This window comes from Crocodylus siamensis, chromosome 1 (assembly GCF_052110815.1).
Source record: "Crocodylus siamensis isolate JL-2025a chromosome 1, ASM5211081v1, whole genome shotgun sequence".
NCBI lineage: Eukaryota > Metazoa > Chordata > Crocodylia > Crocodylidae > Crocodylus > Crocodylus siamensis.
Genome location: NC_143395.1, coordinates 424,392,518 through 424,416,096, shown reverse-complemented (window position 1 = coordinate 424,416,096; position 23,579 = coordinate 424,392,518). Strand labels below are relative to the sequence as shown.

At 58.3% G+C, this 23,579-nt stretch overlaps 1 protein-coding gene across 1 annotated transcript in view; it reads left to right on the top strand.

Annotated features, from left to right (window-relative positions):
• The window catches only part of OTOF (otoferlin), a 150,492-nt gene that overhangs the window by 111,492 nt on the left and 15,421 nt on the right, over nt 1-23,579 (top strand). The window contains exons 18-34 of the mRNA XM_090031117.1: nt 604-724; nt 1,263-1,363; nt 1,693-1,783; nt 2,046-2,162; nt 4,642-4,794; nt 5,517-5,706; nt 5,952-6,076; nt 6,639-6,773; nt 9,550-9,711; nt 10,624-10,743; nt 11,477-11,638; nt 12,354-12,516; nt 14,687-14,817; nt 15,964-15,993; nt 16,622-16,753; nt 19,265-19,331; nt 23,076-23,248. Coding sequence (XP_089887243.1) covers nt 604-724; nt 1,263-1,363; nt 1,693-1,783; nt 2,046-2,162; nt 4,642-4,794; nt 5,517-5,706; nt 5,952-6,076; nt 6,639-6,773; nt 9,550-9,711; nt 10,624-10,743; nt 11,477-11,638; nt 12,354-12,516; nt 14,687-14,817; nt 15,964-15,993; nt 16,622-16,753; nt 19,265-19,331; nt 23,076-23,248 — 2,173 coding nt within the window. The remainder of the gene's footprint in view (nt 1-603; nt 725-1,262; nt 1,364-1,692; nt 1,784-2,045; nt 2,163-4,641; nt 4,795-5,516; nt 5,707-5,951; nt 6,077-6,638; nt 6,774-9,549; nt 9,712-10,623; nt 10,744-11,476; nt 11,639-12,353; nt 12,517-14,686; nt 14,818-15,963; nt 15,994-16,621; nt 16,754-19,264; nt 19,332-23,075; nt 23,249-23,579) is intronic.

Here is a 23,579-nt window from a genome sequence, read left to right as displayed (position 1 = left end):
AGTCTGCAGGAGAGGAGACGGGGGGATTTGAGAGCAGCCTTCAGCTCCCTGCAGGGGGGCTGCAGAGAGGATGGAGCTGGGCTGGTCTCAGTGGGGGCAGGTGACAGGACCAGGAGCAATGGGCTCAGGCTGCAGCCAGGGAAGTTGAGGCTGGATATTAGGAAAAACGTTCTCACGAGGAGGGTGGTGAAGCACCAGGACAGGCTCCCCAGGGAGGTGGTGCAGTCTCCATCCTTGGAAATTTTGAAGCCCCGGTAGACAAAGCCTTGGCCGGGATGATGTAGGGGCTGGGAGCAGGGGCTGGACTAGCCGTGCCTCCTGAGGTCCCTTCAACCCTCCTTGTCTGTGACTCTATGATCCTGTGACGTGCCTGCTCCCATCCTCTCACGGGTGCGGAGCCGTGCGCCCCCCCCCTGCCTGGTCCACTGGCACTGATGGAGTCTGTCCGCGAGCTCCAGCTCCCCCCCTCGTGTGCCGCCTCCCTCCCGCATCCCAGGCAAAGCCTTGTGCGCCTGGCCAGCCGTCCCAGCCCAGCGCCCTCTCTACTCCCTTCCCAAATCCTGCTCACGCCCGTGTGCCCTTCCCCCTGTCCCTGCACTGCAGGAACTACTTCCACTTGCCTTACTTCGACAAGAAGCCCTGCATCTACATCAAGAGCTGGTGGCAGGACCAGCGGCGCAGGCTGTACAACTCCAACATCATGGACAAGATTGCCGACAAGCTGGTCAGTGCCGCCCCCGCTGGGAGACGAGCAATGGGGGGTGGGGGGGCACGCTCAGGTCTCCTGCTCCTCACATGGCTGATGCCGTTTCGGGATCCCACCCAGCTGGGCGCCCAGACCTCCAGGAGCAGCCCCCACCCGAAGCCCTGTGCAGGCCATCGCCCAAATCCCAGACCCCCTTGGAGCTCAGAGAGCTGGAGACTGTGTCTGACCCGTCCGGGGGTCCGCGACCCATTGCATGAGGCGGGGACGAGGGGTGGGAAGCAACCAGCAGCATCCCCAGAGAAGCCCTGCTTCAGGGCTCTTGCAAAGTATTAGCTCTCCACATAGACTGGGCTGATAATCTGGGGAGCCCAGCCCCACGGCGACTAGCCCCAGAGCGAGGTCTCGATGGCCTCAAGCTGGATGATTGCATGCAAGGCAGAGGCGTGTGGGAAGCCAGGAGGGATGCTTGGCTGGGCTGCCCTGCCTCGTGGAGGACCGGGGAGCTGGGCCCCCAGCTTCCCCCCGTGATGTGCCGGCCCTCCCCGCTCCCCTCCAGGAAGAGGGGCTCAACGACGTGCACGAGATGATCAAGACGGAGAAGCCGCACCCCGAGCGCCGGCTCCGGGGGGTCCTGGAGGAGCTGAGCAGCGGCTGCTTGTGAGTGTGTACAGGCAGAGAGATGCGTGCGAGAGGCGTCCCAGACCCCAGCCCTGGGAGCCTTCCAAGCCTGGGCGTGGGGTAGCTGCCTCTCCAGGCCTGGTGCATGCTGGGCGAATTGCAAAGCAGGGCTGGGGGGCTAGAGAGGGCCCAGCCTCACCCAGCAGGAGACCCGTGCCCACCCTTCAGCAGGGGGTGATGGGCAGGCAGGGCTGGTCCATGCCACACCCAGAGCCAGGCCTGGGTACCGCACACCTCCCCCCGATGCTGCTGCCCCTCTCCCCGGAGCCCCCGGGGGACTGACACCGCCCCCCCATGCCTCTCCCCAGCCGCTTCGTGACCCTCGCCAACAAGGACGAGAACCACTCCTCCCGCACCCGGCTGGACCGCGAGCGCCTCAAGTCCTGCATGAGGGAGCTGGTGAGCGCATCGGCTGCCACGGTGCCAGGAGGGTTGCGGGGGCTGTTGCTGCCGAGCCCCCGGTTGCATTTGACCCCGTTGGATGCATACCCCCTCCCCTCCCCGCACGCCGAGTCGGCACCCTCCTCCCCTTGGTGCAAGCAGGGGCACCGAGGCGCCGTCCTTCCCCCACGCGACCCGTGCAGACCTGCCCCGTGATTTTCCTTCCTCCCTGCTCTCTTTCACACGCCGCCCTTGGGCCTGGGCTCTGTTGCCACCCTAGGAGAACATGGGCCAGCAAGCCAAGACGCTGAGGTCCCAGGTGAAGAAGAACACCATGAAGGACAAGCTGAAGCTGGTGCAGAACTTCCTGCAGAAACTGCGCTTCCTGGCCGACGAGGTGAGCGCGGGTCGCCCGTCCGTGCCGGCCGGTCGGTTGATGTGCGCTGGGAGAGACCCCCTTGGCCATCGGTTGGGTCTTGGAGGCATCCCTCATCTTCCATAGCCCATGGGGGTCAGAGCTCTTCCGTGACCCCCCGATTCTGGGGTAGATCCTCCTTCCCGAAGGGCCCATGTGGTCCCATAGTGCCAGGGTGCTTTGACTGCCTGTGCTGGTTGATTTGAACGGATGGGCAGCAGCGTGCATAGGAAACCCACCAGCTAGGACTGGATCCAGGACCCGTACCGCCCGGTACGTGCAGTAGTAGGTCCGCGCATCGCTTCCTGTGGACCAGCGGCAGAGGGTCATTCTGCACCACAGGCCCCTAACGGGACAATTTTAGGGAAGACACGGGGTGGGTGACTGCTCCCAGCCCAGTGGAGGGTGGGAGGTGGGTGAATGGCTGGAGCTCAGCAAAAGACCCAAGCACGGTGGGGAGGTGGTGGACGAAATTTGGATTGAATGCACAGAATCCTAGAGAAGCCAAACCCGAAGAGCCGGAAAGAGTCCCGTCGAGTGCAACCCCTGCCTGAGCAGGATCGGCCGTGTCCACACGAGCCCAGACAAACCCATAATCATAAATAGCACTGAAATCCTAAAGCAGTGGGGCTGGAAGGGACATCCAGACGTCACATCTAGTCCAGCCCTTCAGCGGTGCAATTGCCTACCCTGGAAATCATTGAGAGGAGACTGGACGGTCACCTTGTGGGGGTCACGTAACCCCAGTTATCTTTCCTGCCCGGTGCACGGTGCTGGATGCGATGATCTTCCAAGGTCCCTCCCGTCCTTACAACCTATGAAACCCCTGCCTGAGGCAGGATCAGCTCTGTCCAAACCAGCCCAGACAAATCCTTGTCTAACCTAACCTGTTGCACAGCCACAAGACATCCCACCCGACCCTGCCGCAGGGGAGGCAAGGGGGGCCACAGCTGCCAACGTCCTGCTGCTGCCAAGACGGATAATATCTGGCCAAGAGGTGCCAGGAAGGGGCTATTGCCCCTAGCACAGGGGAAGGTGAAGCCCCCCTAGTCTGTATCAGTAAAAAAAATCCTTCCCTGACCCTAACTCTGGCACTGGTCCGAGCCTGAGCGCAGGGGCAAGACCCCCTAGCCGGGACCCTCCAGGGCTGGAGCCAGCAGGAGCATTGGCACAGTCCCCATTCCCAGCCTGTGCTGCAGCCGGCACCTCTGCGGGAGGCTTAAACCCCCCGACGCACATAGCAGAAATGTGGGGAGGGGGCAAGCAGCAAAGCCCAGAAGCCGGGGGGATCCCCATAGGAGAGCACAGGCATCGCTGCACCTAGACCATCCCCACCGGTGTCTGCCCCCCTCTCCTTGACACCCCCATGGATGCAGAGTCGCCCTTCCCCGGCGTCTCTCCCACCACCTCCCTGCCCCACCGGTGAACGCATAAACTTCCTGCACGGCCAGCTGGACTGGAGCACGTGCTCTTTGCAAGCCGCTGGGCTCAGACTCTGTCTCCCTGCCTCGACCGTGCCTGGCCGGGCCGCACTCGACCCGCCCGCTGGGCCTCAACAGCCCCGTCTCCCACAATGGGTCTGAAGTTCCCGGTAGCAAAGCCCAGGTCTGCAGGATCCACCTGTGTCACGGGGAAAGTGCTATCTGCCGAGGGCTGCTGGTTGTAGCCCGGCTGCCCTAAGGACACAGGCAGGCAAGCGTCTTTGAGGAGATGTGGTATCTTTTATTAGACCGAGTGAATCACTGCAAAAATTGTTCTTTGCAAGCCTGTGCCCAAATACTTGCAAAGAGCAAGTTTTCCAGTGATTTAGTTGGTCTAATAAAAGATATCACGTCTGCCCAAAGTGCCTTGTCTGCCTATTTGCCAACCGTTTTCCGGATCCTGAAATGCTTTGGGTCGGGGCAACAGGAATGGGGGCATTTCAGCTTCCCAGGGCCCCCGGGAGCGTCCGTTTTTGGAGCCCCGTGTTCTCTCTGGGCCAGGCTCCAGTGCGGGACTACATGTCCCATGATGCAGCGAATGCCTTGGTGTGGCTGTGGTGCATCATGGGAGATGTAGTCCAGCCAGGAGCCCAGTCCATAGAGGAGAGTGAGGTCAGGAGATGCCTGAACAACATCTCCCATGAGGCTTCTGGCAGGTGGAGCTCGTGGGCCAAGGAAACGTGTGGACGCTTCCAGACCTGTTTGCAGTGGGAACCAGTGCCAAGGGCGTTGGAGGGGCAGGGCCAGGCTTTGCCGTCGGCGTGTCCGCGGTGTGCATCCGGGTAATCTGCTAACCCTCCACAACGGGAGGTTCGAAACCCTCTCTACAGCCTGGAGGCAGCAGCCAAGCTCACGCCCGTGGCCCCTTCTCCCGTTCCCGGCTGTGCCAGCGCCCCAGACCCCCGAGCCCAGCGCACAGGCCTTGCACGCGGGTGTCTTGCTCTCCCCCGGGGCGGTGACCAGGCCCGCTGTGTTCACAGCCTCAGCACAGTATCCCCGACATCTTCATCTGGATGATGAGCAACAACAAGCGCATCGCCTATGCCCGCGTCACCTCCAAGGACATCCTCTACTCCATCGTGGATGAGGAGACCGGGAAGGACTGCGCCAAAGTCAAGACCGTCTTCCTGAAGGTGCCTGGCTGCCTCTCTCCTCCGCCTGCCGGAGGGATGGGGTGGAGACGAGAACGAGGACAGGGAGGCAGGGGCCAGCGGGGTAGGGGCAGGGGAGGCAGGCATAAGCTACTGACCAGTGCTGGGTACCAGGCTGTATGGACCGGCGGCCTGGTCTGGTCTGGAGCAGCCGGAGGTCCTATTCTAGGTTATATGGACTGGTGGTCTGGTTGGTAATAGTAGGAAGTCCTCTACCAGACCGTATGGACCGGTGGTCTGCTCTGTAATAGAAGGAGGTCCTCTACCAAGCTGTATGGACCGGCAGTCTGTAATAGTAGGAAGTCCTCTGCCCGGCCCTATGGACCTGTGGTCTGGTCTGCAATAGCAGGAGGTCTGCTACCAGGCTGTATGGACCGGCAGTCTGTAATAGCAGGAGGTCCTCTACCAGGTTTGTGGACCAGTCTGCTCTGCAATAGCAGGAGGTCTGCTACCAGGCTATGTGGACCGGTAGTCTGGTCAGGACTAGCCGGAAGTCCTCCACCAGGCTGCATGGACCTGTGGTCTGGTCTGCAATGCAGGTGGCCCTCTACCAGGCCATATGGACCAGCAGTCCAGCCCGGGATGGTAGGTGAGGGGGACTTGCCTGGAAGGACAGACGGTCCCAATCTGAAGCAGCAGGAGGTGGGGGGCTGGGGGTGGGGACATGGCTTCCCTGTGTCACCCCCTTTGCTCCCTGCTCTCAGCTGCCCGGCAAGAGGGGCTTTGGGCCGGCCGGCTGGACGGTGCAAGCCAAGATGGACATCTACCTGTGGCTGGGCCTCAACAAGCAGCGCAAGGACTTCCTCAGTGGCCTGCCTTGCGGCTTCGAGGAGAAGAAGACTGTCAAAGGCCAAGGCATCCCATCCTTCCCCCCCATCAGCCTCCTCTACACAAGTAAGCGCCCCCAGCCCCGGCCCTTCCCTCCAGGGTGAATACAGGCCACGGCTGGCTCTGCGAGGCCACGTTCCTCCTCGGTGCCAAGGCACGGCCGCATCCCAGCGAGTGCTCTCCATCCCGTGGGGTCTGTGCACCCGGGGCTGGGCCGGTACCGTGCACGCCCCCTTCCCCTCCTGATCTGAGCTCAGTGCCTGGGTTTCGCCCTCAGGCCCCAGTCTCACCACCACCTTCCTCCCTCGCAGAGAAACAAGTCTTCCAGCTCCGTGTCCACATGTACCAGGCCAGGAGCCTGTTCGCCGCAGACAGCAGCGGGCTCTCAGACCCCTTTGCCCGGGTCTTCTTCATCACCCAGAGCCAGTGCACAGAGGTAAAAGCATTTCCTGCATCCCCCAAACCCCCGAGGAGGTAGCAACCTCCTTGTGCTGCCAGCGAGCGGCGGGGCTCCTTCCGCTCAAGCCATGGGGCTCGGGACCTGCGGGGTTCGGACCACACTGGGGGTTATAAACCAACAGCTGGACCTTGCCCGTGGGGTAATTCCCCACCATTCATCAGAGGGTAGCTTGTGCTGAGAAAGCAACATGCCCAAGGTCACAGAGAATCAGTGTCAGAGCCTGGGTTGCTCCAGGAGCAACAGACTCCCCCCGATACCATTCACTGGACTTCACTTTTCCATTGCCCTTCCAAACATGCTCCTATCAGCCTTTGCAAATGAAGGCACAGCCTCCTGCAAAGCCTTAAGGACACCATTCCCAAGCCGCCTACCCGGTGACACCATCTGCACTCCTCGCTGCACTGCTAAAGCATTGCCCTTGCATTGCAAATGTCTTGGTGCTGGATGGGTGGTGGGACCAGCAGCCTGGAGGGACTGTGGCTGTTGTCTCCTGGGGTCACCTCTGCTGAGATGTTCTTCCATGTCCCCTTGCTCCCAGGTACTGAATGAGACCCTGTGCCCCACTTGGGACCAGCTGCTGGTCTTCGACAACGTGGAGCTGTTTGGAGAAGTCCATGAGATGCGGGACGATCCCCCCATCATCGTCATTGAGATCTACGACCAGGACACAGTGGTAAGGCCACGCCTGGGCCGGCTGGGAAGTCAGGCATTGAGGGTGGGGCTGTCCCCATCCATGGACAAGTGCCAGGCTTCTGGGTTATAGAAACACAGACCCATAAAAGCATAGAAAGTGAGGGTTGCAGGGACCTCAGGAGGCTCAAAGCAGAGCCAGCCTCAACTACATCATCCCAGCCAGGGCTTTGTCTTCAACACCTCCAAGGATGGAGACTCCACCACCTCCCTGGGGAGCTGGTCCAGCGCTGTGCTGTTCATGACAATGTTTTTTCTAATATCGAACCTCAACTTCCCTTGCTGCAGCTTGAGCCCATTGCTCCTTGTTCATCATCTGCCCCCACTGAGACCAGCCCAGCTCCCTCCTCTTTGCAGCCCCCCTGCAGGGAGGTGACGGCTGCTATTCAGTCCCCCTCGGTCTTCTCTTCTGCAGACTAAATCAGCCCAGCTCCCTCAGCCTCTCCTCGCCAGTCGTGTGTCCCAGCTCCCGAACAATTTCCATTGCCCTCCACTGGACTCTGTCTAGTGTATCCACATCCTTTCTGTTGCAGGGGCCCATAGCTGGACACAGGACTCCACATGTGTCCTGTGTAATGCATGTCCTGCTTAAGCAAAGGAAGAAGGAGGTGTGGTGGTGCTGGCTATATGCTTTTAACTGCACATGTGTGGCATGTTCCTGTTTACATGAGTACGAGTGAGCTCCTAGATCCCTGAGAGCAGGGACCAGGTTTCTAAGCTATTCCCCTCCTCTGCCCCCCAAAAGACTGGGCAGCTGTGGGGAGAGAGCGTTCAAGGAACCAAGTGAACTTAGGCCTCTGTTAGAAAGCAGGATTTGTTTATTAAATGCTAGCTCCAAGCAGCAAAGCAATGGGTTTTTATTTCTTACCATCACTCATGGCACTTGAGTGAGGGGACACGCAAGGAAGTGGCTTGGGGGGAAAGTTTAAAACCATCCCAAGGCCAGTCTGCATTGCACAAAGAGAAGAGAAGACCGAGGGGGATTGAACAGCAGCCTTCACCTCCCTGCAGGGGGGCTGCAAAGAGGGTGGAGCTGGACTGGAGTCCTGCGTCCAGTTTTGGGCTCCGCAATTCAAAAAGGATGTGGAGAAGCTTGAGAGAGTCCAGTGGAGAGCCATGCGCATGATCAGAGGTCAGGAAAAGAGACCTTATAATCAGAGGCTGAGAGTCATGGGACTCTTCAGTCTGGAAAAGCGCAGGCTCAGGGGTGATCTGATGGCCACCTATAAGTTTATCAGGGGTGACCACCAGGATCTGGGGGAACGTTTGTTCACCACAGCGCCCTAAGGGATGATGAGATCGGAGAGTGACAAACTCCACCATGACCGGTTCAGGCTGGACATAAGGAAGAACTTCTTTACTGTCCAAGCACCCAAGGTTTGGAACAGACTGCTGCCGGAGGCGGCTCAAGCACCCACTTTGAATGCCTTCAAGACACATTTGGATGCTTATCTTGCTGGGATCCTATGACCCCAGCTGACTTCCTGCCCTTTGGGCAGGGGGCTGGACTCGATGATCTCCCGAGGTCCCTTTCAGCCCTGATGTCTATGAAATCTATGAAATCTATGACTGTTCTCAGTGGGGGCAGGCAACAGGACAAGGAGCAATGGGCTCAAGTTGCAGCAAGGGAAGTTGAGGTTGGATATTAGGAAAAGCTTTCTAAGTAGGAGGGTGGTGGCGCACTGGAACAGGCTTCCCAGAGCGGTGGTGCAGTCTCCATCCCTGGAGGTGTTGAAAACATGGCTAGGCAAAGCCGCGGCTGGGATGATGTAGCTGGGGCTGGTCCTGCTTGGAGCAGGGGGTTGGACAAGATCTGAGCTCCCTTCAGCCCTCATTGTCTGTGATTCTTGTGTGGCTCCGTGCGGCAGGATGTGGGGAGGCAGGGACCATAACCAGTTTGCAGAGGGGACCCAGCACTTTCCTCCTGCAGAATGGATCCACCGGGGGATATTACATATGATCATTAGGGCTGCACCCCCACCCGAACCTCCCCAGCCTCTGAGTGCTGGGCGCTGCAGGGGCAGAGGAGCGGGGGGTGGATCAGCCTTGCAGAGACGCTCTTCCCCTCTGCATCCGCTCTGTGCCAGGGGAGAGACGGGACCCGGGGCTGGAGGGGTCTGGGATGTGAGCCGGGGGGCAGCTCTGCTGTCCGTCATCCACAGATTTGCAGTAAGTGGTGGGGCGTCACAGCATCTGCTGGAAGACCTGGCGAGAGGGTCAGTCAGTGGATCCGTCCATCCCTCCAGGGGCTCCGACACCCGCTGGGACCACCCTGGCCTTCCCGTTTCACCCCTTCCTTCCCCTGCAGCGTGCTCGTATCAGTGCAGCCCGCCTGCTTCTCCCTCTCGCCATGCTTAGCTGCCAGCTGCTGTTTTTGTGGGATTCCCGTTTCCTCAGCCAGGGCCAAAGCATCCAGTCCTTGGGGTTGCAATTCAGGCTGACGTGTAACGACTGCCGGGGCTTTGCAGCTGTCTGCGTCTGCTTGGTTTAGCACCCCAGGCCCGGATACGTGGGGCTTTTGCTCCGAAGCTACAACACTTTGGTCTCACTGTTATCAGGCGTAGCTGGAAAAGGGGTGCAAACCCCTCACCGCAGCAGCACCTCGTCTGCACCCCGTGCTGGACACCTCATGCCCATAAAACCCCTTAATCCCAACTAACGGCCCCCAGCTATGCCAGCTCCCATCCTCCCACCATGCCTGGGGGGGGCCGCGCGTGCCAAGGGAAAAAAGCCCATGCTTCCTGTCTCTGTGGTGCCAGGGGAAGGCAGATTTCATGGGCCGCACCTTTGCCAAGCCGGTGGTGAAGATGTCAGATGAGGACTACAGCGGGCCGCGCTTCCCGCCCCAGCTGGAGTACTACCAGATCTACCGGGGCAACTCCACCGCCGGCGACCTGCTGGCCGCCTTCGAGCTGCTCCAGGTAACATCTGAGCCCCGACGCAGCCCGGGGACGTCCATCTAGGCTGCATTTGGGTTGCAGTCACAGCACGGGGGGATATCCTCATAGCAGAGCACAGACATCACTCCCCCTAGGTCCCCCACCTGTAGCATCTGTCCCCCCTCTCCTTGACCACGTCCAGTGCTGGAGAGCCCCCTTCTTCCCTGGCATCTCTCCCATGGCCTCTCTGCTCTGAGACCCCTCACCACGATGCCCTGGACCTGCCCACACGGCGAGCCCCCCAGCCCCTTGAGGCCACCTTTGCAGGGCATTGCAAACTATAACCCCCTCCCTAGCTCTCCCCGTGGGTCTGGATGCAGTCTGCCAGCCCCTTCTGCCGGGCATCGCCCGGGGGCAGGCAACATCCTGGAGAAAACAGACAGGGCTGTTTGGCATGGCAGAAGAAGGGGCATTGCAGCCCCTGGGGCCAGGCACTGAGATGCCCTTTTGGGTGGGGGCCCTGATGTCCAGGTGACCCCTTTGGTAGGGTCGTGGCTTCTCATCTCTTATTTTAATCCAGCTCAGCCTGGTGTTTTTCAAGCACCTTCCTCCCTGAGAGTTGTCCAGGGGCTGGAGTCTGCGTCCCTGCTATCCCAGGCAGCCATGCTCCTCTGGCAAATAGCCTGGCTCTTGGGCTGTGCACAGCAACTACCATCGGAGGTGGCACCAGCCCATTATACAGCCTTGCAGCTGAGAGGCGAGGCCTGAATGACCCGGGGAAAGTGTCCTGGGCGGGCGGGGGTTGCAGACTGGATCATCCTCTGAAACCATCTCTTCCAGCTGTACCAGCCACATCCGCGATGCCTCGTGATAAGCAGATGCGTGGACATGGACACGTGTAGCCTGGGGAGAAACTGGCTGCAGGGGGTCTAACCAGCCTTGTGTTCCTTCCAGATTGGCGCCGGGGGCAAGTCGGACTTGCCCCCCATCGACGGTCCCACAGACATGGACCGGGGCCCCATCCTGCCTGTGCCCATGGGGATCCGGCCTGTGCTGAGCAAATACAGAGTGGAGGTAATAGCCTTCGGTGGGTCGGACTTTTGCAAGCTGCAGCTTCTGCACGGCTCATCCCATCGCCATTCGGCTGCCCTGCCATGCAGCATAGCTGGCAGCATTGCCTGAGATGCTGAGATAATGCATCTGCTTTGCGGGGTGGAGGAGCCAGGCTGGAGAAGGACTGGCCTCTCTTCCCTGGAGATGCAGGTCAGGACTGATGCGCTGAGCTGTGAGGGGGGGAAGGATCCGGGCATTGCAGCTCATCACTTTTGGGGTGCAGGGGGAGGAGTTCACTCAGCTCCTCTCTGGTCCGGGGTCAGCTCCAGCCAGCATTTCCCCCCTTTGCTTTCACTGGACTGAACTTGGTGCAGTTAACAACAGGCCAAAGGCTGCAGCCGCTCAGAGCCCTGCACCCTGCGCCAAGCCAGCATTGCGCATCGATGCCCTCAGAGCCTGAGGCTCGCATCGGCAGAGCTGAAGCTCCCGGCAGCTCTGCACCGTCTGCCCGACTCTCCCAACACTAACCCCCCATCAAAAACGCAAACAAAATGTTTGGGGTTATTGAGAAGGCAATCGGGAACAGAACAAAAAGTTTTATGAGGCCCCTTGATAAATCCACAGTGCGTCCACACCTCGAACCCTGCGCCCACCTCGGATCCCCGCTCCTCCAAAAGGAGATGGAAGAACCAGAGAAGCATCTGGCCCCATTCAGGGCAGCTCTTACATTATGCTCTTGTCTCCTCCTGCCCAGATCCTCTTCTGGGGGCTGCGGGACCTGAAGCGCGTGAACCTGGCGCAGGTCGACCGGCCTCGCGTGGACATTGAGTGCGCCGGCAGGGGCGTCCAGTCCTCCCTGATCCAGAACTACAAGAAGAACCCCAACTTCAGCACCTTGGTCAAGTGGTTCGAAGTGGTGGGTCCTGTCTGCTCCCACCCGGGAGGTCACTGTGATGGGCACAGCCCTCCTTCTTGCTCGTCCGAGGCGGACCATGAATAGGCTCTTCATCAGTGATGCATCTGCAAAGGCCGGTGCAGGGCTAGAGCGCCTGGGGGACTCCCGGGGTCTGAAGCATTGCTCTCCTGCTACTCAGGCTCTGTTGGCATTTTGATTTGAGGACCCCATGCCATGTGGGCAGCGCCCCTCCGAAGCCCCGCTGCATTCGCATAGGATGGGGGAGCTCTGTGCTTCCCAGCACGCAGCCCCCACCCCATCCCAAGGGCTCCAGCATTTCTCCTAGGGTTGCACTGCCTCTGCTAGCTCCTTCCCTCCATCAAATGTGCCCTGCTCTGCTGGAGGGGGAAAGGTCAGTCTGGGCCTTCAGGACTACCGGCCCCCAAATCAGCAGCCTAGGTGATGGAGCAGAAGGGTCCGCTAGGACATCTGGTTGCATGCACCGTGATGCATCCTACAAGGGTAGAGGAGGTGAGGGCACCCCCAGAGCCTAGGCAGGGAGCTCCAGTGGTCCCAGAGAATGGGCTATATCCCATGCAAGAGGAAGGCAAATAATCCACGATGGTCCCTGCTGATGCGGCCAGAGCCAGGAAATCCTCCCCCGACCCCAGGCCCGGCTTCACCCCGGCAGGTGACCCCAGATCCAGCTGTTCACGGCGTTTTCCCTCCTCTCCAGGACCTCCCGGAGAATGAGCTGCTGCACCCGCCCCTGAACATCCGGGTGGTGGACTGCCGGGCCTTCGGGCGCTACACCCTCGTGGGCTCGCACGCCGTCAGCTCCCTGCGCAAGTTCATCTACCGGCCCCCGGACAAGAAAGCCCAGCAGTGGAGCACCGCAGGTACCCGGCCCGGGCTGCGGCAGGCTCCAGGCCGGCTGGAGGGAGCGAGTCGGATGAGTGTGGGGCTCTTGGGGGGAGAGAGAGAGGAAGTGGCATTTCCTGTGCGTGAAAGCGTCTCCCCAAGCCCATGTGAGACCCAGCGCCAGGGTCGGCTGCCAAGGCAGTGTCAGCCAGTGGTCAGGGCAGGGGGTCAGCAGGACTCTAGGCTGTCGGGGCGAGCGGTGGCCCAGGACCTACCGGAGATGTGAGGCCCTGCCAGGCTCCATCTCAGGCATAGCCATGCAGGCTCCCAAGGGGAGAGGATGGGGGTATTGGGGTCCCCTTCATTGCTGCCAGGCCTAGGCGGGGCCGTGACCCATGCATGTGGGTTTTCTGCGGGACGTCCTGTCCCGTGCATGCTCTGTGGCTTGTGGGGGCACTTTGCAAGGAGCCGGGGGTTACGGTCTGTCGGGTGAGAGATGCCATCTCGGCTCAGTTCGTGAACAGAGGGATCCCAGCTAGAGCCTCAGTGCACAACCGCTCCGTCCCCGGCTGAGCCTGGGTGCAGGGGCCAAGGACGCCCCAGCCCACAGAGACCAAACTCCTCCCCCAGGGCCGAGGCATCAGTGCTGGGGATGGGGCCTCTGTCCCCGTGGTGCCTGTGCTGGGCATCTCTGCTCAGCCCCTTGTTGCCTTATTCCCTGGATGGATGGGAATAGGAGTGAGGGGCAGGATCTGCTCCCTAGCAGTCTATGCCACCTCCCTGCAGCGCTGCTAGGAAGCAGATCCTGCCCCCTCACTCCCATCCACATCCATCCAGGGAATAAGGCAACAAGGGGCTGTTGAGAGGCCCTGAGCATGAGCCCCCCCAGACCCTAGCCAGGCCCAGGCTTAGCCCCTCTCTGCACTGCCCTGTTCCTAGGAGTGGGTGGGCAGGGGGCAGGTACGAGCGGGCTGCATGTCTCACGTCAGTGTGGGCATCCTTTTCCAGAGCTGGCCTGGGAGATGGGGTGGATGCACCCTTAGCAAGTCTGTGGATGACACCAAGCTGGGGGGAGCAGGAAATAGGCCAGAGGGTCGGGCTAGGATTTAGGGTGACCTAGACAAATTGGAGGATTGAACCTCAAAAGAAATCCTATGAGGGTCAACAAGGACAAGTGCAAAGTCCTGCACGTCGGAGGGAACAGTCCCCTGCACCGGTGCAGGCTGGGGGGGACGGGCTGGGCAGCAGCTCTGCAGAAAAGGACCTGGGGGGACAGGGGACAAGAAGCTGGGCAGGAGCCGGCAGTGTGCCCGTGGTGCCAAGAAGGCTACCGGCATCCGGGGCTGCGTTGGGAGGAGCGGTGCCAGCAGATCGAGGGCAGTGATCCTTCCCTCTGTTCTGCACTGAGGGGACCACATCTGGAGTCCTGTGTCCAGCTGTGGCCCCCACGACAGACAGGATGTGGACACACTGGAGAGAGTCCAGCGGAGGGCAATGAAAATGGTTGTGGGGCTGGGGGACGGGACTGGTGAGGAGAGGCTGAGGAAATGGGCTGATTGAGTGTGCAGAAGAGAAGACCGAGGGGGATTGAATAGCAGCCTCCACCTCCCTGCCGGGGGGCGCAAAGAGGACGGAGATGGACTGTTCTCAGTGGGGGCAGATGGCAGGACAAGGAGCAATGGGCTCAAGCTGCAGCAAGGGACATCGAGGTTAGAAATTAGGAAAACCTTTCTCACGCGGAGGGTGGTGAAATGCTGGACCAGGCTCCCCAGAGAGGTGGTGCACTCTCCATCCTTGGAGATGTTGAAGCCCTGGGTAGACAAAACCTTGGCTGGGATGATGCGGTTGGGGCTGGTCCCGCTTGGAGCAGGGGTTGGACTAGATGTAACCTCTCGAGGTCCCTTCAGCCCTCATGTTCATGATGGCCATGCAGCACCTAGTACCACCAAGCAGGATCAGGCCCTTCCCACTCCAGACATTTCTCCATGAACGTGGGTCCTTTCCCCACAAAGGTGCTTCAGCTGAGCTGGACTTTCCCATCCCCTCTACTCTCCCTGCCGGGGCAGGGCTCTCTTCCTGCATGACTCTCATTCCCCCCTCCGTTGTCCTCTCTCGTCCCCGTCCGTGCTGCATTCGTCTCCTGATCTCAGTCTCGTGTCTACACTCTCTTCTCTCTCTCTTTCCCTGTCTCTCTCTCTCTCTGTCCAGCCAAGCTGCTCAACCTCTACATGGCCCTGTCAAATGGAGGCCCCTACTCTCACCCCGCAGGCGAGATCGTCGTCAACATGGAGCCAGAAGTTCCCATCAAGAAGATGGAGACCATGGTGAAGCTGGAGGCCGTGAGTATCCCAGGAACCTCTTGCCTCTCGAGGGAGCTGCCAGCCTGCCTGTCTCACGGCGTGTGCAATGCATCCAGCGCCTGGGGTGAAAGGGCCAAAGTGGGGGGAAGCTGCAGGGATCAGCGCAGATCTGGCCTGGCCAGAGAAGAGATATCCGGGGAGCAGAGATATCAAGTTGGCTTGGACCACAGCAGAATAGAAAACAAAGGCCAGCACATGCCTGATGAGTCTGAGCAGCTCCCCGCACGCAACCCGGCAGGGGCACGGCCCCAAGCTCAGCTTGGGGTCCCTGAAGTGCCAGGCTGTTATGCAACGTGCGGTTGGCACCTCCTCCCCCCGCACCCTGCGTCCGAGTCCCCTGCGAAGCAGCGTGTGAGCGCAGCCGCGGGATAGCAGCTGGGGATTCCCGTCGCAGCCCCTCCAGAGGGGCAGAGATGGGTGCACGCGCAAGCTCCTGTGTATGCATGTGACCCCTAGCACGCGGCTGTGCGTGTGTGTGGCAGGCTCCTAGTGTACAGGTGGACATAGGGTGCACACGTGCACACATACGAGCAGATGCACATGCATATGTGTGCACACCTACACACACACACACCACACACATACATGTGCCCACACACATGTATGTGGACACACATGCACACTTGCATTCTCACACACACACAGTGCATGAACACCCATACCGAGCCAGGGTCCTACTGCACACGTGCATGGGATTTCTGGACCTGAGTGTAGAAATCACACAGAGCCCCAGTGTGGCTGCAGGGCCCTTGCACACATGCACACATGTGCACAAGCCCCTGGCCTGGGCATCTGGGGCTGAGCCACCCCAACCAGCACACATTTGCGGACATCTTCCAGTTCTCTGGATCCCAGTCCATCTCCTTCCCAGCCGGCCCCAGGACATGTCCCATGCCACCAGGCCAAGAAGCATGTCCCAGTAGCAGGCCTCTCGGCCTGCCTTCCTCTCTTGACCTCCCTGCATGTGGAGCTGATGTGGGGCCCTGCATCCATTGCCTTTGTGAGGGTGTTTGCATCTCCCGTGCTCTCTGTGGGTTCATGTGCGAGTGTGCAGGGTGTGGGGCTGCTGCCTGTGCATATGTAACATGGCTGTCTCCTTCCCTGTCCCCTCTCTGCATGCGGCAGAACTCAGACGCGGTGGTCAAGGTGGACGTGGTAAGTGATGCCTGGGCCCCGATTTGCCCTCCTCCCTCTGCCCCGGGTCTGATAGATTCATGGCTGCTTTGCTTCCCTGGCTGCTGATCTGTCTGGGGGTGCTGGAGGGGTGGTCAGGGATACCGGGGGCATGAGCATAACCCATGGCCCATGGAAGCCCAGGGCATCTTCCCAGACACTGGGATCAGACCCTGCTATGCTGAGCCCTGCTGGAAGTTGGATCATGTTGGTAGCTGGCACCGAGACCCCTGAGCTAAGCTGTTCCCATTATGGGTACCCCTAAAGGGGCTGTTCCTGTCAAGCTGCCCCCCACCTTGGGGAAACCCCACCAGCTCCATTTCCATCCGTAGACTGGGGCAGTGGGTGGCAGGAGGCTCCGGTGAGGATGTGCCAGGCCAGGAAACTCAGGAGACCCAGTTGCTGCTGCTGGGTCTGCTACTGACTCTCTATGTGGCCTTGAGCATGTCACTTTGTTTCCCCATCCTTAAAGGAAGGTCTCTCATAGCACAGACAACTCCCAGGGACTTCCACACTGCCTCGTCCCTGTATCTGAGTGACCTGGACTGAAAGGCTCCTTCACCTTGATCCCATCTCTTTCTCTTTCCCTTTCCCCATCCTGCTCCTGCAGCCTGAAGATGAGAAGGAGAAGAAGAAGAAGAAGAAGAAAGGTGGAGCGGAGGAGATGGAGGAAGAGGAGCCCGATGAGAGCATGTTGGACTGGTGGTCCAAGTACTTCGCTTCCATCGAGACCATGAAGGAGGTAGGGGCAGCGCTGGGGATGGGCAGGGGCAGAGGCCACGCTACAGGGGACCCCTAAGTCTAGCGTTCAAGGGGCAGATTCACTGCTATGCTCCGGGAGCTTGGCACCACGGTGCTGTAGCTTGCATCGCTGGTATGATGCAGAACTACGGGATTGTCCCATGAATCTGCCCCTCCGTGACACCATGCCTGGAGCATCCTGCTGTGGGGGTAAGAAACACCTCCAACCTTCCCACACAGGTCTCATCCAGTCCTGCTTCTCTATAATGATTCCTCCAGAAGCGTTGGAGTTGGGCATATGACACTGAGCCTGTTCTCCCAGTGTGGTCACTGAAAATTTGGTTTGGAAGTGGCCTCAGGAGGTCACATCTAGTCCAACCCCCTGCTCAAAGCAGGACCAGCCCCAGCTACATCATCCCAGCCAAGGCTTTGTCTAGCTGGTCTTCAAAACCTCCGAGGATGGAGAGTCCACCACCTCCCTGGGAAGCCTGGTCCAGTGCTTCACCACCCTCCGCGTGAGAAAGTTTTTCCTAGTATCCAACCTCGACTCAGCTTGCTGCAACGTGAGCCCATTGCTCCTTATCCTGTCATCTGTCCCCACTGAGACCAGCCCAGCTCCATCCTTTTTGCGGCCCCCCTGCAGGGAAGTGAAGGTTGCTATCAAATCCCCCCACCCCCCGTCTTCTCTTCTGCAGACTAAATCAGCCCAGTTCCCTCAGCCTCTCCTCACCAGTCCTGTCCCCCAGCCCCACAACCATTTTCCTTGCCTTCTCCTATGTGTCCACATCCTTTCTGCAGTGGGGGGCTCACACCTGGATGCAGCACTCCAGATGTGGTCTCATCAGGGCTGAATAGAGGGAAGAATCACACGCCTCCACGTGCTGGCACCGCTCCTCCCAGTGCAGCCCAGGATGCCGGTCGCCTTCTTGGCAGCAAGGGCACGCTGCTGGCTCATAGTCAGCTTCTTGCCCACTGTCACCCCCCAGTCCACACAGGGATCTTAAGGACTCTCCTTTCCCAGCAAATATCCCAACAGATTGAGCCTCCACAGCTACCAGAAAGGCAGACAGAGCACAAGTTACAGCAGCCGTGAGGCTGCTCTTAGCTACTGGCTATTAGCAGGGAACTAACTGTTGCAGAGGTGGCATCCAACTTCCTTTGCTCTCTCTCCCGCTGGCACACAGCTTACCCAGTGCCCCCTTTCCCTGCCGGCATGAGGGGTTTATGGTGGATGCTTTGCCTCATGAGGCGTAAAGCAGGTCCTGACTGCCCACAATTATGAAAGGTTTCACCAGGCTGGTTTTATTCCATGAAACCTCTGGGAGTTGGCTTCAAAATCCCAGGGGAGTCACATCTGGGGGTGGCTATAAGAAACCCTTCCCAGGTAGGTGGTGGTGAAAGGCCCAGTGTGGTCATAAGCCATGCGTGCCATGTCCTGGGTCAGACCCTAGATCCATCTTGCCCAGTCTCCTGTGTCATACGGCAGCAAAGAGCTGGAGGGGAGAGCGAACAGGGTCTGAGCAGGCTTTTCCCCCTTTTCCTCTCTCCCTTGCAGCCTCCAGCATTGACGGTTCAGGCAGGTCTGATGCAGAGGTTGTGCCTCGCACTTCTGTGCTTAATAGTGACCGATGCCCCTTTCCTCCAAAAATGTGTCCAATCCCTTTCAGTGATGGTCCTTTTTGCTATCGAAGACTAAAAAGGACCTAATAACAGTCTTTTCCTGTTAGAGTCTGCTTCTCTGAAAGCAAAATACAACCAATATAAAAGGCCAAAAAAAAATGGAGCAGAGTAAGAGAAGTAGCTTCTGGATCTAATGTGGTCTCCCTGGCTGCGTTGCTGCTGGACAAACGGGCAGATGAACCTCTCCGAGACACAGCAAGCCTGTCCTGGCACTGGGCTTCTTAAGACATTGCTTTTAGCTGCTTTCCCAATTCGCAGGCTTATTGCAGGGCTGGTAAAGAGTCAGTCTTGGTGGACTTAGCTTTAAATTGAAGGCAGTGTTGAGAAAGGAGAAGGAAATAAGGTGCAGGTAGATGGAGGGAGGCTGGGTCATGCACGCCGGTTGCTGTTCAGGACTCAGTCCAAGCTGAGAGGTGGGTCTCTCGCTCTGGCTCATCATATCAGGTGGAGGGTAGGCATGTGGGAGACCCCAGCGGTACCGGGGGGATGCTGGGGTCCCAGGAAATCAGGGGGAGTGATGGGAGAATTCAGCCCTGTCGGTGCAGCCATTCTGCTGGCGGTGGGGTCAGATTATGGACCCCAGTGGGGATGATGGGAGACACATCCCAACCTCCCAGCGAGGCCTAATTTCCAGTGCACCCATTTTAGTGCATTCACATCCTCCTGGTCCCCCGACGTGATGTCTGCACGGTCACTGGGATCCGCGGCCGTCTTGCACAGGCAGACTCCTGTAAGCCATCACAGGCTGGGCTGCATTTCTGTTCAGTAGGAAACCTAGGGTCTGGGCCTCACCGCACCAACCCAACTTACCAGCCCTTTCGTCTCTTCCCAGCAACTTCGGCAGCAGGAGGCAGCCGCAGCAGAGGCCGAGGAGAAGGAAGAAATGGACATAGCAGAGGGTAAATCTGAGAAGCAGGATCACTCTCATCATGCACTTGGTTCAACCCAAAGCCAGGGCTTCTGGCCTGCTGCTGGCCACATGCTTTTCCCTCCACTTCCCAGCTGCAATTTAGGATCTACCCATGCATTTCAGTAGGCCTGGACACACGTAATGTTTGCAGCAGTGTAATCCCCCTTTACACCATTTGCAAAGGCAAGACCGGGTGCACGATATGCAACCATGCAGGGGTGTCGCCTGCTAGAATCCAGTGAGAAGCGACACTCAGAAAAATAGCAGTGCAAATGCCTGGGTGTGTGTCTGTACATAACCCAGGGTAGTGACTTAGGGCACACTATTATGTGCTTCTGGCCATTATCCCGTGATAACTAGTCATCTGTGGGTGTGTACACACATACTAAATTTCTAACAGTTAATCCGGCTTAACTTTTTTAAGTCAACTTACTTGCTAGAGCGTATACACACATGTGGAGCAGAGTCAATTTAAATGTGGCATAAGATAATACGTCTCCAAGGTGTATATCTTGAGTCACATTAGTTAAATCAATGTAGCTCACTAGATGGCTGCCACTACGTTAAGAAGCCATAAGTGTGTACGCGCCGATGTGGCTTAACTTCAATCACCTTAGTTAAGTCAATTTAGTTAAGCCACCTTATTTTAAGTTGACTTAGTTAAATCAACTTAGTTTAGTCGCCTTATTTGAAGTCAGTTTAGTATGTGTGCATACGCCCTGCATGCTCCAGATCAGGTGCAAACAGATGAAGATGCCACTGGTGTGAACAGGCTGTGTGTCCAGCCCAGCCTGGGGAATCCCAACCTGCCTTTGGATGTGATGATGTGTTGCATTGCTAGCTTCAGTTGCCCCCTAATCCCAGTGCTTGTCCTTTGGCAGGATCCACCCTGCCTGGCTGAGGTGTGGGCTGGCAGGTAGGCAGTGCAGCCTAGTGAGCAGAGGCCAACATGTGTTACTGACTTTCTGAGAGGTCTTAGGGACCTGGCATATTCTCTGTGTCCCTTGGCGGTCCTGAAGCTTGGCTCACCAAACCACCCAGGGCCCCAGCCTCTGTACAAGGGGGGAGGTCTCTTTAGCAATGACCCTTTTCCAGCCCAATTCCAGGAAGGCCTCCTAGGCCTCTCCCTTCCCTGCTCCCAGGACATCTGTCTCCAAGGCTGGGTGGCTTGTTCCTCTGAAGCCTTGTGGGTCCAGGGCACAGGTGGGTCCCTGTGGCTAGCCCCTTCGCCCTGCACCATGGATGATGTCTCTGCCTCTAGGAACCCTGCCAGTGCATTGCCAATGTGGGGGAGGACTCAGTTCCTGACATAAAGCAAGGATCTCCCCCGCTTGGCTGCTGGGAGGTGTCCCTGTGCCCTTCTATAACCCAGGGTACCTCCCAGACTGCCTTACTTATCGGGGGGTCTTAATTTGAGCCCCTCTGTGGCCAGTTGAGCTTGTCTCACTGTCACCAGTGGAAATACTGGTACAGATAAAGGATGTGGGTTTTCAGGAAATCTAGCCAAGCCCTGGATCCTTGACCCCAAACCTTGTGCTTATATTAGCACCGCAGTATATTAGCTACAGCACAGCTGCAGCCCAGCCCTCCCCTCCCTGCTTCTACCCAGTGTCTGGAAGAAGCAGCTGGCTTGATCTGGGTCACCAGGGGAGCTGAGTGCTCCTGGGTCCAGCACGGTGAAGCCTGGCCAGGGTGGGAGCTTCAGTGTGACTAGGATCTCTGTGTTTTGGTCTTCATTTCCTCCACCTGTTGTCTGTGCTATTTACTGCTGTGAGCGTGCTGGCTTTAAATGTCCCCTAAGAGATGTGTGGATGGAGGGAGTAGTTCATACTGAGCAACAAGAGATGCCAGAGGAGACACGCTGGGGTCCTGCCATGCTACATGCTGGCAAAGGGGAGGGACTTGATATCAGGAGGCACTACTTCACTTAGGCTTGATATCAGGAGGCGCGACTTCACGGTCAGGGCGGCTAGGGTCTGGAACCACCTTCCAAGAGAAGTGGTGCAGGCTCCTACCCTGGGGGTTTTCAAGAGGAGGTTAGATGTACACCTTGCTGGGGTCGTTTGACCCCAGTCCTCTTTCCTGCCATGGCAGGGGGTTGGACTAGATGATCTACTCAGGTCCCTTCCGACCCTAGAAACTATGAAACTGTGAAACTATGACTGGTGCCAGTGGGGTGGGTGGCTTTTGCCACTGAGTCATGGGGTTGACTTTCCTGGTCACAGTCCTGAGGACAGGTAAACCTTCTGGGTGTCTAGGCAGTTTTATTCCAGGGTTTCTCCCAGCTCTCATGAGATCAGTATCTCTGCTCACATGAGTCAGGGCCCCAGCCAGCTTCCTAGCAGGCTCAGCAAGGAGTTGGCTCCTGTGGTCCATGGCAGCTCAGCTCAGCTCTCCCCTTCCCCCTGCCAGCACAGGCTGGGTTAGGACGGTGGCATGGGTGAAGAAGTATATGCTCCATGGCAGCTCAGATCCCCTCTTCACCTGGAAGGATGCTGGCACGGGCTTTACTGCTGCCCTTGTTCTCCCTCCTCTCTGGGCACAGGGCTTCCATTTCCATGTGGGCAACCCATCGCCTTTCACCCATTGGCACCAAGCTCTCAGCTTGGGTGCAGCTTCCCTGAACTGCAGCCATTAAGGTACTAGCCTCTAGTGAGATCCAGAGTCTCTGTTCCCTGGTGTCCTTTGGCCTCTAACAGCCTCCCAGGAGGAAGCTTGATGCCCTGGCAATGGGTCTGCTCATGCATGCTGGGTACTGGAAGCTGCATGTGATATGGAGCCTGATTGCAGTCCCAGGTTGCTCCTGGCAGAGCACCAGGGGCTGGGCCTGGGCTTGCTCTGGCCACTCCCAGTTCTTGGTCCCCTCTTCCCCATCGCAGCATCTGTACGTGGTACTGGTGGCTTGTTGCATGTGTCGTCTCTCATCTCACTCTTTGCCAGTTGCCTGTGAGTACTGCTTGAGCATGTTTGTCCTCTGTCTTCTCTCCTCCACACCTTTGCATCCATGCCTTTGTCTGTCATCCTCTCTCTGTTCTTATCTGCATGGCAAAGAGGCCACAGGAATTGGCAGGAGAGAGAGACCAAGGGGAGAGGATGGGCAATGGCATTGAAATGGGGAACAGTAGGATGGTCCCAGCACCTGGGAAACGTTACCCCAAGCTCCCTTACTAGCCATGCAGTCTTTACTCCATTGGCACAGAGTGCCGGGTCCCTCTCTGCTGCATCCTTGGCAGGCAGGGTAACAGCCTACTACTGCACCCACCTCTGATAGCTTATTTTGCAAAGGGCTGTGCTTTCATCCTGCAGATCCTGGATTCACCCCTGCTCAGCTCAGGGTTCCCTGTGCCTCAGGGCCACTTGAGCACTGGAGATGGAGAGTTTCCAGGGTAGACAAATGGCAGGGAGGTGTGAATAACTTCCTTTTGGCTAAGGCAATTGCTTCTCACTGACCCAGTTCTCAGCTCAGGAGATGCAGGGGTGAAGCCTTATTGGCCCTAATATGAAAGGAGATGCTGGATCTCCATGAGACACCCAAATGGTCTTTGAAACATGGATCTAGCAGCAAATAAGATGCTACATTCCCCCATGAGGCGACTGCTGAGAGAAGGAGGGAAATCCCTGGCTGTAACAGTAGGCGTTGGCTGCCAGCTTTCATGCACACCGTGGCTGAGTGTCCTGTGTCCATCCTTCCCCCCTCCCTACTCCCATCTCCCACCTGTCCCCTCGGCTTCAGAAATCAAACTCGATGACTCTCCTATGAAAGGCTCCAAGGGCCAGGCCAAGACCAAGGAGAAGGTCAAGGCGCCTAAGGAGGACAAGAAGAAGAAGCAGCAGCAACAACAGCAGCAGCAGCAGCTGCCTGAGGTCCCCGAGAAGAAGAACAAGCAGAAAATTGATGAGATGAAGGTGAGCAGATGGCACCTTATCCTTGAAACTGGGGAGAGGGTTGGAAGGGGGGTTTGTGATCACCATCACATCCTGCTATGATTCTTTGGGCCCTGCGGGAATTTATTGCTCCCTGGGTAAAGAGGCGCTAAAGGCACCCACAGCTGGAAGGTGTGGTGAGCCAGTGGGGGGCGCTCTTGCACTGAGCCACCTGCCTCACTGCACCCGGCTGAAAACCAAGCTTTGGATGCCTCCCCAGGGGTGCTTACTTACTGCCAACCCCCTTCCTGGATAACACGCACAAACCTGGGGTACTGCTGCCACCACCCGGACTCAAGTCTTTGGGCCCTGT